The sequence below is a fragment of the Enhydra lutris genome, unplaced genomic scaffold (assembly GCF_002288905.1).
Source record: "Enhydra lutris kenyoni isolate GAN:26980312 unplaced genomic scaffold, ASM228890v2 scaffoldscaffold47, whole genome shotgun sequence".
NCBI classification, from domain to species: domain Eukaryota; kingdom Metazoa; phylum Chordata; class Mammalia; order Carnivora; family Mustelidae; genus Enhydra; species Enhydra lutris.
In genome coordinates, this window is record NW_019154131.1 from 15692842 (window position 1) to 15706716 (window position 13875).

The 13875-nt window shown below is 40.5% G+C and overlaps 1 protein-coding gene across 1 annotated transcript in view; it reads left to right on the forward strand.

Annotated features, from left to right (window-relative positions):
• Nucleotides 1-13875, forward strand: part of LOC111156619 (focadhesin) — a 320134-nt gene that overhangs the window by 258310 nt on the left and 47949 nt on the right. The window contains exons 31-35 of the mRNA XM_022517613.1: nucleotides 848-970; nucleotides 1440-1517; nucleotides 2197-2268; nucleotides 3580-3682; nucleotides 5867-5947. Coding sequence (XP_022373321.1) covers nucleotides 848-970; nucleotides 1440-1517; nucleotides 2197-2268; nucleotides 3580-3682; nucleotides 5867-5947 — 457 coding nt within the window. The remainder of the gene's footprint in view (nucleotides 1-847; nucleotides 971-1439; nucleotides 1518-2196; nucleotides 2269-3579; nucleotides 3683-5866; nucleotides 5948-13875) is intronic.

The window sequence follows — 13875 nt, forward strand, 5'->3', positions numbered from 1 at the left end:
AATTGCCCCATCTGGACTTTTTTTTTTTTTTTTTAGATTTCTCCACAAAGTCTCAATATTGGCCATGGGGTGAATTATTGCAGGATTCACTGGTTATTAGCTAATATTGTATTGTATGGTACAATACAATATTGTATTGTATTGTTACTAGTTTATGGATGTGTGACTGCTCACTTAAATTCAAAATAGGCTTTGCAACACCAAGATGTGGAAGTTTGCATATGCTGTGCTCATTATGGGGACTTTTTCTCCTTTTGTTTGGGAGTTGACTAAGCTTGCATGATCTACTTCAGTATTTTCACCCTTTAATTCCTTCTGAAAATTTGGATCATTGGAATCAAGTCTTGTAATGGTCCAGTATTATTTTCCTTAAATAAACCATTCAGTGCAGGTGAATTCCTTATAGTTGGTCTGCAATTTCTGTTGCAAACCAAAGTCTTGAATTTTTTTTAAAGGAAATTTTCAGTTGCTGGGAGGTGAGATAGATATGTGTTTGTTTGTTTTTTTAAGATTTTATTTATTTGTCAGAGAGCCCAAGCAAGGGGAGCCGCAGGCAGAGGGAGAAGCAGGCTCCCCACTAAGCAAGGAGCCTGATGCGGTCCTTGATCCCAGAACCCTGGAATCATGACCTGAGCTGAAGGCAGACACTTAACTGACTGAGCTATCCAGGTGTCCCCAAAGTCTTGATTAAAAAAAAAATAATTCTGCAAATCGCTGATTTTCAGATGGCAAAAGAACCTATCGGTAGGAAAGGGAGCCCCTCGAAGTGCTTAGATGCTGTCTATAAAATTCTGTGCCATCTGTGCTCTTCTTTTCTTTACCCTTTGTTTTTATTTATTTATAACAGACTTCAGGTTTTGCCCTGGCGTTGGGAAACCTGGTTCATGGTTTGTCTGTGTGCGGACATGGAAAAGCTGAGGACTTGGGCCACAGACTGCTCCCTGCCTGGATCAGAACTGTTCTAGCACAGGTAGGAGGGCACATCCTAGCATGTGGTTTTGTATTTTTATAATGGAAAAAAAGAGCAACTTTATTGAACCATTTATAGGTGCTGCTAAGATATATAGCCTAACAGTAAAAGAATAGGCAATTTGAAATGAAAGGGACGTAGGAACTTTAAATCCCTTGTAAATGATACATCCTGTCGACCATTATAGCTTTTGTTTTTTTTTAAACAGGCTACTTGCTTAGTGTTTTAACTTTCAAACAGCATTGTGGTTTTGAAAATACAGAACAAGAAGAAGCGACCTCTGATCGAATAACTTCAGCCTATTATTGTATTCAAGTCGGCTGCCATTTTTGGTTCGGTGATGCAGGTTACGTTGACCCTACAAGTGTAGTATCATTTTGACCAGGGTTTCTCTAGAATATAGTAAGTTTTATAGGATCCAAACCCCAGGATTGTTTGCCTCTCGACATACCAGATGCTTTGTTTTCAGGGCACTCCCACAATGCTTTGTTTGGCGGCGCTTCATGGCATGGTGGCCTTGGTAGGCTCTGAAGGGGACATAATGCAGGTAAAACCAAAAAACAAAGCACGAATGGAGAAATCTATATGTGTGCATGGCCACAGCAAGAGGAGAGCACCAAGTGTCTCAGTTTGCTGAGACATTACTCATTACATTTGCTCATTACTATGAGCATGTAATGGTTATTCTGGGCTTTTCAATGCCTTGATATATAGAAAATTGCTCTTGGGGGAGCATTCCCTTTAGAGATTTGTTCCTTCTTTTATTTAGTTCATAAGAACTAGACGTAGTCAGCCTGTGTACTTTCCACGAAGTTCCCTGCCCAAGAAGTGACTGAATCGTAAGAAATTTCAGAAGTTGTCCGTAAGAACCTCCATATTGTATCTGCCATGTTTAAGTTTATATCTAGGTAGTTGTTTCACTTTTAAATGTTTCCCTCAGTGGACATATGTGTGTTCCAGTTTACAAGTAATGCTAAGGAGCGCCTGTGTTCACACAGTGAAGGCTCTTCAGTGAGCGCTGCTCACTGCACTGAACTCATGTTAGGAAATCGGTGATAAATACGGTGCGGGCCCTGCCCTCAAGGAGCCCACAGCTTTTGTTTATGAAATGTAAGGACATAGTGGTAGATGATACCATAGCTTAGAAGATGATAGCTCATCCACTGGGAATGTCATTATTTACTTTTTGGGGATATTGGGGTAGATATTTCTCCTTTTTCTTTCAGCTGAAGTCAGAAGCCATCCAGTCCTCTCATTTTCAAGCCCGACTCAACGAAGTCATTAAAACTGTAACTCAGGTGAGAAGAGGAATTTAAAATTCTTGGATGGAAGAACAGATAATCTGCCCCCCCCCTTTTTTGAGACAGAGAGTAGGAGAGAGAGAGCATGCATGTGTGTGTGAGCAGTTAGAGGGACAGCGGGAGAGGGAGAGAGAGAATCTTAAGCAGGCTCCATGCCCAGTGTGGAGCCTGATGCAGGGCTTGATCTCATGACCTTGAGATCATGACCTGAGTTGAAACCAAGAGTTGGACACTTAACTGACTGAGCCACCCAGGCACCCCTCAGCTACTTACTTTTACTGCCTTTCTCTTTTATGGTACCAGCTGTTTTCCTTGGAAAACGAGGAGACCTCTGGTTATTCACATTCAGTCCAAGCAGCACTTGAGAGTGGCTTATGGCCCCACATTTACCAACAAACACGCACTGCCTCTGGGAAAAAAGCTGGCATTTTTGAGTTAACTGAAGTTGGCTTGGTTTCCTTTAAAAATGAAAGTCTGACCCTGGAAGGGATGTTAGGCCCTCAGGACAGAGTAAAATGGAAGGTGATCAAAGGGCAGGACAGATATCTAAGAATAGTTGAGAAGTGCTAATTCAGATGTCACAGATAAAAAGTGTTCATAATAATTGGTCCTATTTCAAGTATTCTTATTTGCTTCGCACAATTGATACTCTTACTATATATAGAACTTTGTAGATAGTCTTTTCATTTAGTCTTTTCATTTAGCATACTTTTTTCTTCATGTAAATACAGCTGATTATTACATCTACCACATAAACAAGCTTTAGTAATTCATGCTTTGAGAAGGAAACATAAATCTCTGAACAGAAGAAACTCTCTTTTGTGTGTAGGAATGTGATTCTCAGAAAAAGAATTATACCAAAACTTAAGTGCTTATAACTTGGGAGAAAAATCTATAAATGAAAACTTATTTAAGAAAATCTATATTATGAATGATAAAGCAATAATAGAACATTACTTAAAGAAAACAAAATAATATCTCCTTGCATTTTTAGAGGTATTCTTAAATATCTAACACCCTTTTTAAAAAATTACTTTTTGGATTTTTTTCCCCTTTTTTATAAAAAAAATTCCTTTGAGACCAGTCATGACTGATTGATTCATCCATTCATTTCTTCAGCAACAATCCTTGATCACCTGTGTGTCCAGGGTTTAGTATACTAGACACGTGATATTATGTCTTGTCAGAGAACTTGTCATTAGCAGACAAGCCACCACCTCATAAAAGTTAGATGATTTCCTCTGAGTGACCTTATATGAAACAGAGTTTGGATCTTGCCCAATTGAACTGTTATGCTTTCATCCATAGGTCATCAGTGTGTCTGGGGTGATTGGTCTTCAATCAAATGCTCTCTGGCTTCTAGGACATCTTCATCTGTCTACTCTGTCCTCAAGTCAGAGCAGAACCTCTGGTAAGATCAGAATCTTAGAATACTGGGGCTGGCAGGAGGGATTGCTCCGGGGGCTGTGTACTTGGTTAAGAGCATTAACCTTTGCAACCACTTTAAGTGGTGGGTGTTACCATCCCTCTTTTATGTCAGAAGAAGGAGAGGCTGTAGAGAGCCTTCCTGACTTGCCCAAATACCATCATTCTTTAATGTCAGAAGAAGAGGGGCTCGGAGAGCCTTCCTGACTTGCCTAGGGTCACATGGCAGCAGGTGGTGGACACACAGTTGAACTCACCTCTGTCAGCCCCCAAAGCCCTTGCTCTTTTCATCCTTCCTCCCTGCCTCCCTCAGAGAACAGATTATGCCGTCTAACCCCATATTTCACAAATGAAGACACTGAGGCTTAGAAAGGTGACATGACTTACATGTGCACTTAGTTTAGCAACAAATCCAGAAAGTAGGAACAGGTCCTTGAAGCACAGAAGAGAGTTCTTTTTATTTTCCTAGATGGCATTATAGTTTGTGTAATAGTCATATTTCATTAAAAGTCTCTTCCTATATGACTGGATTTCTTTGGACCCCTGCTTTTATTTTGTTTGTTTGTTTTGTTTTTGATGGAGAGAGATCACAAGTAGGCAGAGAGAGAGAGAGGAGAAAGCAGGCTCCCTGCTGAGCAGAGAGCCCGATGCGGGACTCGATGCCAGGACCCTGAGATCATGACCCGAGCCGAAGGCAGAGGATTAACCTTACCCTGAGCCACCCAGGCATCCCAGGCCTCTGCTTTTAAGAAAAGAATGGAATACATGCATTTAAAGATATGCACATACTTGGCATTGAAATTAAAATTCTAGGTCTTACCATCATAAGGCCTTTTCTGTTTCCACAATTTTAATAAAAAGCAATAAAAAATATTTGCAATTCCCACATGCTTAATTTAAGTTTGTACTTGAAGATTTTCTGCTGAAGCCTTCCCTATAATACATGGGGACCTGAATCTGTTCCTTGCTCTTTACAGAATTTTGACACACTGGCTCTCTTGGACCCAGACCAGAGAGGTTAGGTACCAAAGATTTCTCATTAAAACCTAGTTTCACATATGCCCTGACAGGTAGTCCAGAGATAGCATCATCATGAACACGTAGTACCGTAATTACTGTTGCCCTCACTTTCAAACACTCTATAGCTAGAGAATTAGGACATTGTTCCACAGCATTCCCAACATAATGAACTTGAAACAGCTGGCAGTTGTCATGTTAAAATGGGAAAAAGGAAAAAAAAAACAAAACCAAACCACCAAACTTAGTCATAGAGGAAACCTTAAGTAATGCTAGTTTGGAAGGGCAGTGGGCTCCTAAGGTAAGGTTCTGATAAATTAGCAAGCTGATGTCAGGCTTTTGCTTTTTTACATAGATTTTTAATTATTGTGCTCTGGGTTACATGGCTGGCCCCACATGTACTCAAGTCAGGTGGTCGTGAACCGTCTCACACCAGGTTCATGGGAACACAATGATTGTTATGTCTGGAAAAGTACAGCTCCTTGTTTCTGTTGGAATTTTCCAGTTGAGCCATTTGTTGCGGCAAAAAGCATCTCATGAAGCAATTCTGGGGGACTGGGGAGGAAAAGAATTTAAGAAACTCCCCAGACTCACCTTGCCTCCGTGTTGCTGCCTCAGTGTTCCAGGTCAGCAGGCAGACCTGGTGATTTGGACATGCTGGTCACTGAGAGGTCCCCGCCTTCTGAAGTAACAGGCCGGCTGCTGTTACTACTGATTGTGGCATTTCCCTGGTTCATCAGTCTGGCTTGGGATGTCCTCAAGTCACCCCTAGAATGGTGGTCTCAGCCTAAAGGCCAGCGGACTCCTTGCAGACACCGAAGGTCACCAGACTGGGGCGTATTGATGTGACAGCATGGAAAAGACTTTTTTTTTTTTTTAAAACCACTTCAGTGAAGTTTCAGTTCCCTGTGATTTTGCAGAATCTGCTAGGTTTACCACAATTTTAGCTTTGCTTGCATAGCCTAAGTGATTCCTTCAAGGCCAGTCACTTAATCTGATAGAATTAGTTGCCACCACGGAGTGTTGTGCTAGATTAATGGTGTAAACATCCCTGCTTTGTCTCTCGGTTGATATGGCAGCAGGAGATCATTATCTTTCCTTCATTAGTCCCGCCAAGTTCACTGGTTAATTTGATCATTTTCTGTCTCCACAGTTCCTACTGACTATAGCTATTTGCCTGAGAGCAGTTTTATTAGAGCGGCCATTGGCTTCTTCGTCACAGGAGGGAAAAAAGGCAAGTGAGCACATTTCTTGAATGCTATCATTCTTCTACGTGTTAGGTTTGGGTACCCCAAGCTTGCTTCTGTAGGATTAAACCATAATCAGTATGAAGGAGAGAATATTTCCATCTGCTAGACCATCTTCTGTGTTGACTACAAGGCCAACACACCATGTCTTCTCTTGGAATCATTGTATCTGACCTTGGGAGTGGCGGGGTAGGGGTCAGGGGGATCTGTGAAGACCTTAATCTTTTTTTCAAAAAGTATGAGCACGCATTTCTTTTCTTCTTAATGTTGAGTGGGTATTGACCATGAAAGAGAAAATGCAGCTGAGACTTGACTTGGAAGTAAGTCTTCTCCCTGGACCTTGAATGATGGCTCTCTGTTGTTGGAATCACTGGCTCTAGTTCTTAATTGTATCTTGTGTTCTTTTTCTCTGCAAACATTTGTCCCTGTGGGATTCTTTCTTGCAGCCACCCACATTAGAGCACAAGCAACCTGAAGACAGATGGACTCACCTTTCGTTTTTAACTGGAGTCCGAATAATGCCATAGAAGTTCTTAAATAAATGCTCTCTACTGATACACATCGACTATTCAGCGATGTGAGGGCAAAATATATCCCTCTTGAGAATTTGATAGCTCAGGAAATAGTTTCATTCATAGAATATTCTTTCATTGATCGTTGCTAGTTTATTTCTTGCCTGGCCTGGTTGGGTCGATCTGGGCAAATCCAGTGCCATCCCAGTTTTGGGGGGAGTTTTTAAACAAATTAAACTGAAGAAATCTGGAGAACTCAGATTTAATTAATGAAGGTCATAAAAGAATAAAATCTTACTCTTGGAAGGGACGTTAAAGGTCATGTCATCTGATTTCTCATTGAATACAGTACTCCCTGCAGCTTCTAGATTATAAACTAGTTTCAGAGTTTGGAGATGAACTCCTTTAGTTCCTAGAGTTCTTGAAACTGTAGTATTATTTTAGGGTCATGAGTTAGCATGACTGCTTTTACATACCCTCAGTAAAAATGGACATATAGTTATGTCATTGTTGTACATAATATAGTTATATATTAAATGTGTAGTATATTACATGTAATATGGAGTTAATTGTTTATAGTCTCATAAATTAAGTCTGTTTATGGTAGTATCATAGTAGAGATGTCTTCATTAGTAAGAAATTGAACTTTTACCGAAGGAGCATCTAAAATTTCCATAGCCAGGATAATTTTAGGAATATATATTTTGTTCCTTTTGTTTTTTAGTTTGCTCATTGATATCTTACAAAAATTTTAAATGATGACAATGTGAGTTATTTCCATGAGAAATAAAGTAAAAATTCTTCAGACAAAAGAAAAGATACTTTTTCTTTTCCAGTGAATAAAATGTAATGTGGACTCCCAGATCCCTGTTTCTTGACAGACATGAATTTTCTCTGAATCCTGTGGGAAATTCAGGATTTCATGTTGGTTAAACATAACATTTTTATGATTACATAGTCATGGCACAACAGGAAATGTTCTGCTCTAGAATTGAAAAATCAGGTGGAGCTGGCCTCCGTGACATTACTTGCAATCTTCCTGAAAGCCGTTTTAAGACAGATAAATGAAGTATTTAAAATGCCATATTACCAATCAGATTTTTGGCATTTTCAGGTTGTGGGAGAGGGCTGCCTTCTTGTCAGGTTTGCTGACTAGATTCAGAGGAAAATCTATTCAGCCTTACACATCACTAATGATGACCCCAGAGGAGTGGGGGCCGTGGGAGGCTGACCTCCGCCTCCGAAGCCCATTTACAAAAACAAAACCAGACCCCGCTCTGTGGGTCTAAATGGGACGGCCGAATGTGGAGGTGTGCATGCAAACGAGTGTTTTCTTCTTCAATATGCCCGGCTCATTTGAATTTTAATAACTCCCTTCTGAAGCAGCTTTTGAGTTTAAATGTCTGGATGTCACTCACTAGAGCCCAGTGGGGCTGCCGATAGGAAGGATGACGACGTTGGTGCGCTCTTTTGAGGAAGAAATGGCTTTAGAGAACAAAAATCATGCGTGGCCTAGGCAGGAGAGAGGAGACTTCAGGCGTGGTATGGCTTCACTGCCTCTGTGTGCTGCTTCCTAACTCATGAGAGGAAGAAAAATGTGATGAGTTATCCTGGATCCACATTTACGCCAGGACGGGCTAGGGCGTCATCAGGGTTAGCCAGTCAGATTTGAGATAGTGGATGCGTGGCTCTGGTGTCTAATGCTTAGGACTCCCCCCGCCCCCCGCTTGGATCCACATTTTAGTATTTGGATGACAGAACACACAAGACGTTCAGAACATCCATTCCTTCACACAGGCCAAATCTGAAAACCCGACACATGAAAATCTTTCTAGTTTTTAAAGACTACAGTTAATAGCTTTGAATATAACTGGTTTTTCGCTCTGCCCCGATGTTCTCCTTTCTTCCCTGATAACCATGACCTCTAATGGCAGATGTCATCAACATCGTCATTATTTATTCCCATGGACATTTCTTCACAATGCTATTAAAATATTAAAATATGCTCAGAATCTATCTCTGCCTATCGTGGAATTATTATTTTTTTTTCCCCTGAAGAGACTGTCAATTTTGACCCTTAGTTTTGCTTCTTTTCTATTCATTTATTCTTTTTTTCTGATCTTTGTTTTTCCTCAGCTTCATTAGCCATACTCAGATTTCATCAAGATTTTATCTGTCTCTTTCATAAAACATTTAAAGGGGATCAAAAGCACTAAATCAAAGCAATGGTTCACTTTTGGTGCTAACACCAGGTATTTCTACCTAATGACTGAGGGTTATTTTTCTTACCATTCTGTTACTGGGGAATGTGACTAGCTTTCCAAGCTTATGTTTTTCTGTTAAGCTTTAAAGTGAACAGAAGTATTATTTGAGGAAAGTATATTTAAATCTTTGTAATAAAATCTCTATGAATAGCATTTCCTTCTTGATCAGAATTCATTGGTCACTGATGCATGTGCGTAAGTGCTGGACTCTTGTATAAACTATAGGTAGGTATATTCTTCATTGGTCGTTTTGGACTATTAGCATGAGATGTGTTTATTGGTGAGTGTAGTCAAAGGAAGCAGGATTAGCGAAGTCTGAGTGTAGAATAAACGATACGGGAAAGCTGTCCTGTTTTTCTGGTAAAATTATGAAGTCGGTTGCTGAGATTGTGTTAAAGTATTTTAATTTAGTAATAGCTTACCTATACAAAGCTTTTGACAAGTATTACTAGAAAGGAATACTTGTATATTATACTAAGTTCAAAAATGGTTTTAATCTCCTATAATATCACCACCCAGAGATAGCCACTTAGATATTCCAACACAGGTCCTTCTAGATGTGTGTGTGTTAGATGATATTGAATCATAAAATTTCTTTTATTTTGTTGCCTGGTTTTTAAAAACTTTTCATGTAAATGGACATAATCACTCATCTCCTCCAAAAGAAGGTTTGGGGGAAAGTACAAAAAGAATCCTTACGTCACTTCCTAGACATTTGTTAATGGGATATGTTTTGGGAGTATTTGATGGCTATTTTTGGTTATAAATACCATGAAAAATATTTGAAAGGAAAAAAAGTCACCAATTATCCCATGACTTTCTAACTGCTATCGTCGTTCTTTTTTTTAAGATTTTATTTATTTTTTTGACAGACAGAGATCATAAGTAGGCAGAGAGGCAGGGAGAGAGAGAAGGGGAAGCAGGCTCTCTACCGAGCAGAGAGCCAAACTCGGGGCTCGATCCCAGGACCTGGGACCATGACCTGAGCTGAAGGCAGAGGCTCTAACCCACTGAGCCACCCAGGTGCCCCATCATCATTTTAAAAAATATTCTCTTTAATTAGTTGCTTTTACGCACATGCAGTTTTTACATATTTCCAAATACACATATACTTTGAATCTTTTATTATCATTTCCCTACCTTTCATTATATCTCCATAGTTATCATTTTTTAATGATGGTAGAATATTCCATCAACTTGATGGATCATAATTTAGCCATTTTTCTATGCATCATTTGAAAAATTTCCATTATGGGGAACATCTCTATGCATGTAGCTTTTGCTTTTCTGCATATAGGTTTCCTCAAGATACATTCTCAGCAACTTAAAATTGGCAAAAGGATTTGGTGATGCTGGGGATGGCTTGGCCTCATTGTTCTTCGAAAGGATTATACAGGTTTTGGTACCTCAGCCCTGGGTGCATGTGAAAAGCAGTATATTTTTGAGGGAAAAGGCGTGAGAGTCAGGCTGCCGTGGTTCACGCCCCACTCCCACCACGGCAGGCTATGTAATTTCAGACAAGCCGCTTAAGTCCCGAAGCCCCAGTTGCTTCTATAAAGTGGAGAAAATAACTGAATCTTCTTTATAGAGTTTTGGTAAAGATTATGAGTCACATTATGTCACAGTGCTTGGAAAACAAAGTAAGAAACCCTTTCTAGCTATCATTTTACAAAGCAAACCAACATACAGATAAACAGATGATTACAATAAAAATCCGTCAGGTATAAAATGATACCATAACACTGCTTTAATTTACATTTCATTGCCAGAAGGAATGAACACTTTTGAGTGTATTTACTATTCGAGAAGTTTACTTTTAAATTAAATTTTAGACCACTTTTTTTTTAATTCAATTACTTTGTTTTGAAGTAAGCTGTACACCCAAAGTGGGGCTGTGGGGCTTGAACTCACAGCCATGAGATCGAGAGTAGTACACTCTACTGACTGAGCCAGCTAGGCACCTCCAAGATTTGTACATTTTTTCTCTTACTTTTTGTTTTGAAATGATTCCAAACTTGTAAAAAAGTGAAAATAGCCAGAGAACCCTATTCAAGTTTCACTGACCATCCAAGTGATGTCTTTAGCAGAGAACAAATTTAATCCAGAATGTCACACTGCGCTTACCTGTCCTATCTCTTCAGTCTCCTTCAATCTGGAATAGTTCCTCAGTCGTTCTTTACCTTTCAAGACTTGAACACGCTTTTTGGTTCTTTGTTTTTCATTTTTCAGGGGGTTTTGGTGGGTTTTTTGGGGGGGTTTTGAAAGAGCATGAGTGGGAGCAGGGAGGAGCAGAGGGAAATAGAGAGTTTTTTTTAAAGATTTATTTATTATTATTTTTTTTAAGATTTATTTATTTATTTATTTGACAGATCACAAGTAGGCAGAGAGGCAGGCAGAGAGAGAGGAGGAGGAGGAGGCAGGCTCCCTGCTGAGCAGAGAGCCCGATGCGGGACTTGATCCCAGGACCCTGAGATCATGACCTGAGCCGAAGGCAGAGGCTTTAACCACTGAGCCACCCAGGTGCCCCGAGATTTATTTTTTTTATTTTAGAGAGAGAGAATCCTCAAGCAGGCTCTCTGCTGAGCAGGGAGCTGGACATGGGTCTTGATCCCACACAAAAATTGTATTTCATGTAATTATTTGCTATTCTATTATTCATTATTTCAACCTTCATACTGTTCCATATTTGATCAGTGAGAACCTCTTTAAATTGGCTTTGTGTCCTTTTGACATGACCCCATCATTCTGTGAGTACATTGTTTCATTGTGGCCAAGAAGACTTGCTAGGCTCATCTCGTATTATCCCCAGCTCTGTAACAGCCAGGTAGCTCAGGTTCCTTTTAGTGGGGAGTGATACTTCGAAACAAAGATCTGGGTACCAATTCTCCTTGTTCCTGAGGTGATCACTGCTCCCAAGCTCTCTCAGTGAACAGTTGTTAGGAAATAGACACACACACCCTCTCTCTTTCTCTCTCTCACTCTCATATCTATATTCATTTTTGTATCTCACTATACACATTGAAAGCCACTAGTTTATACTAATATCTCCAATTCCGGTTCAACAGCACAGGGTTCGTTGTACTTTTCCCCTTTTTTCGTATTTGTAACTCTCTTCCCTGAGAGGGAGAAACCGGCTCCATTTTTCTCCATCTATCTCCTCATTTGTGGAGTCCCCCTGTATGTGAACAGTCTGCTGTCCCCACTGGGCCATAGCCCTGTGGAAGCCACCTTCCCCTTTTGGATCCTGATCCCCAATGGGCAGCCACCCTGCTTGGCAGCCTTCCTGGTGCAAAGGGGTCTGGGGATGTTATTGCAGTGATGAATTCTGAATGTTGTTGACGTGCTTCTACAGAACATCCTACTAAGTCTGAATATCTCACCTCTCAGAATCTTCAGCTGTTTCTAACTACTGTCTGGATTTAGAGTAATTTCTGGCAGGGGCGAAGCATCTCTTCGACTCCACAACTAAGCCATGCTGTCATTATCTCAACCTGTGTGTTCTGTGACTTGGTCTAGAAAAATCCTAGTGACCCCTTCCATCTTGGTTTAAACATCCTTTCCTCATTCAGTGTTTCCAGACTAGTTTGGATTTCTTATGTTACATTTTCCAATGTTTCTCACAGTACTTGACATAGGAGTAGTTATTTTCTTAATTGTTTCTGACTCTTTGTTTAAATTCTTTCTTTTCCATTGGACTGTCATTTCCTCAAGGACAGGAAGAACATAGGTGTTTTATCCTAAATGCTTTGAGAACAGAGTACTTGACATTTAATCATTTTCAAATATTGGTTGACCTACAGCTGTGTGTGTGTGTGTGTGTGTGTGTGTGCGCGCGCGTGCGTGCACGTGTTTAGATACTTCTAAGCTAAGTGCTTCTAAACAACACTGAAGATGGAGAAAATAACGACATGTCCACACTACGCGAACAGCACGCCGTGATGCGGAATAGACGCGCCACCGGCTGTCAGCCGACTGTTTGTTACTAGACTTTTACTGGAGGGGTTACACATGTGCATTGTGGCATTGAGATGTGATCCTCTGTGTAGCTAAAGTATGTGTGATAATGGGTCCTGTTGTAATGCATTATGTTCGGATATGCCATTTATATCAAGGTTCTTTGAGGCTGTCAACTGGATGAGAGATTTAAAGCAACTTTGTATCTGGATTTTAAAACATCTGGATCCTGTTAACAAGGACTGTAGGCTTTCTCAGTTCCAAAGCCATCGTCTCTAAAGCATTATTTCTTTTTATCTAAGGCACTTTCTTGAAAGACAAAGCACAGCCAAGAAGGGAGCTAATATTCCCGTTGCTTAGAATTGGATTCCTGTGTCCAGCGCTGAAGATCTCTGGGGAGCAAACCATGTGACTCTGTTCTCCCGTTTGGGGACTCCCCCTCTTTCCATACTGCTCCCCCCCCCCGCCCCCAACCACCACGTGCTTGGAACTGCCAAGTATTTTCTCCATTCCTAACAGTTACTATAATTCCTTTCATTCCAGTTAGTGTCAGAATTAGTTCCCTGCAAATATAGTGGAAAATTTTGTGTGATTCTAGTTACGCCTCTCAGTACCAATGCTCTGCCCTTTTTTAAAAGGGGAAGACTTATTGTGTCATAGCACTTACTTGATTTTCAAGCCTCTGTTCCCTGCTTCAAGGTCTTGTTTCTGACTCTTGCTTATGCATCAGGCCAGTTCTAAAGAGTGGAGAAGCAAGGTGCAGAGTGTATAGTGAAGCGTGGTTGTGTGTAGTTACATATAGTGCAAGTTGTTGGCGCAAGAGCTTTTTGTGTAAGCAATAAAGTAGGGTGTGGTTTTGTGTGTGCATGTGTGAAATGGTCATATTTTGCACTGGGTCCTGTTGTTAGAGCACATGGTGTCCATCTTTCCTGATTCCCTAGATCCTCCAGAAACAACAAAATTTCTGTAGTAAATTCTGTAGAAGGACCTGGAATAAAATGTTATGTAATTTTGAAAACACTTGACCTGAGAAAAAGAATTTAAAGGAGAGACATTTTCATTGGGGTGCCTGGGTGGCTCAGTGGGTTAAGCCTCTGCCTTCAGCTCAGGTCATGGTCCTGGGGTCCTGGGATTGGGCCCTGTATTGGGCTCTCTGCTTAGCGGGGGCCTGCTTCCTCCTCTCTC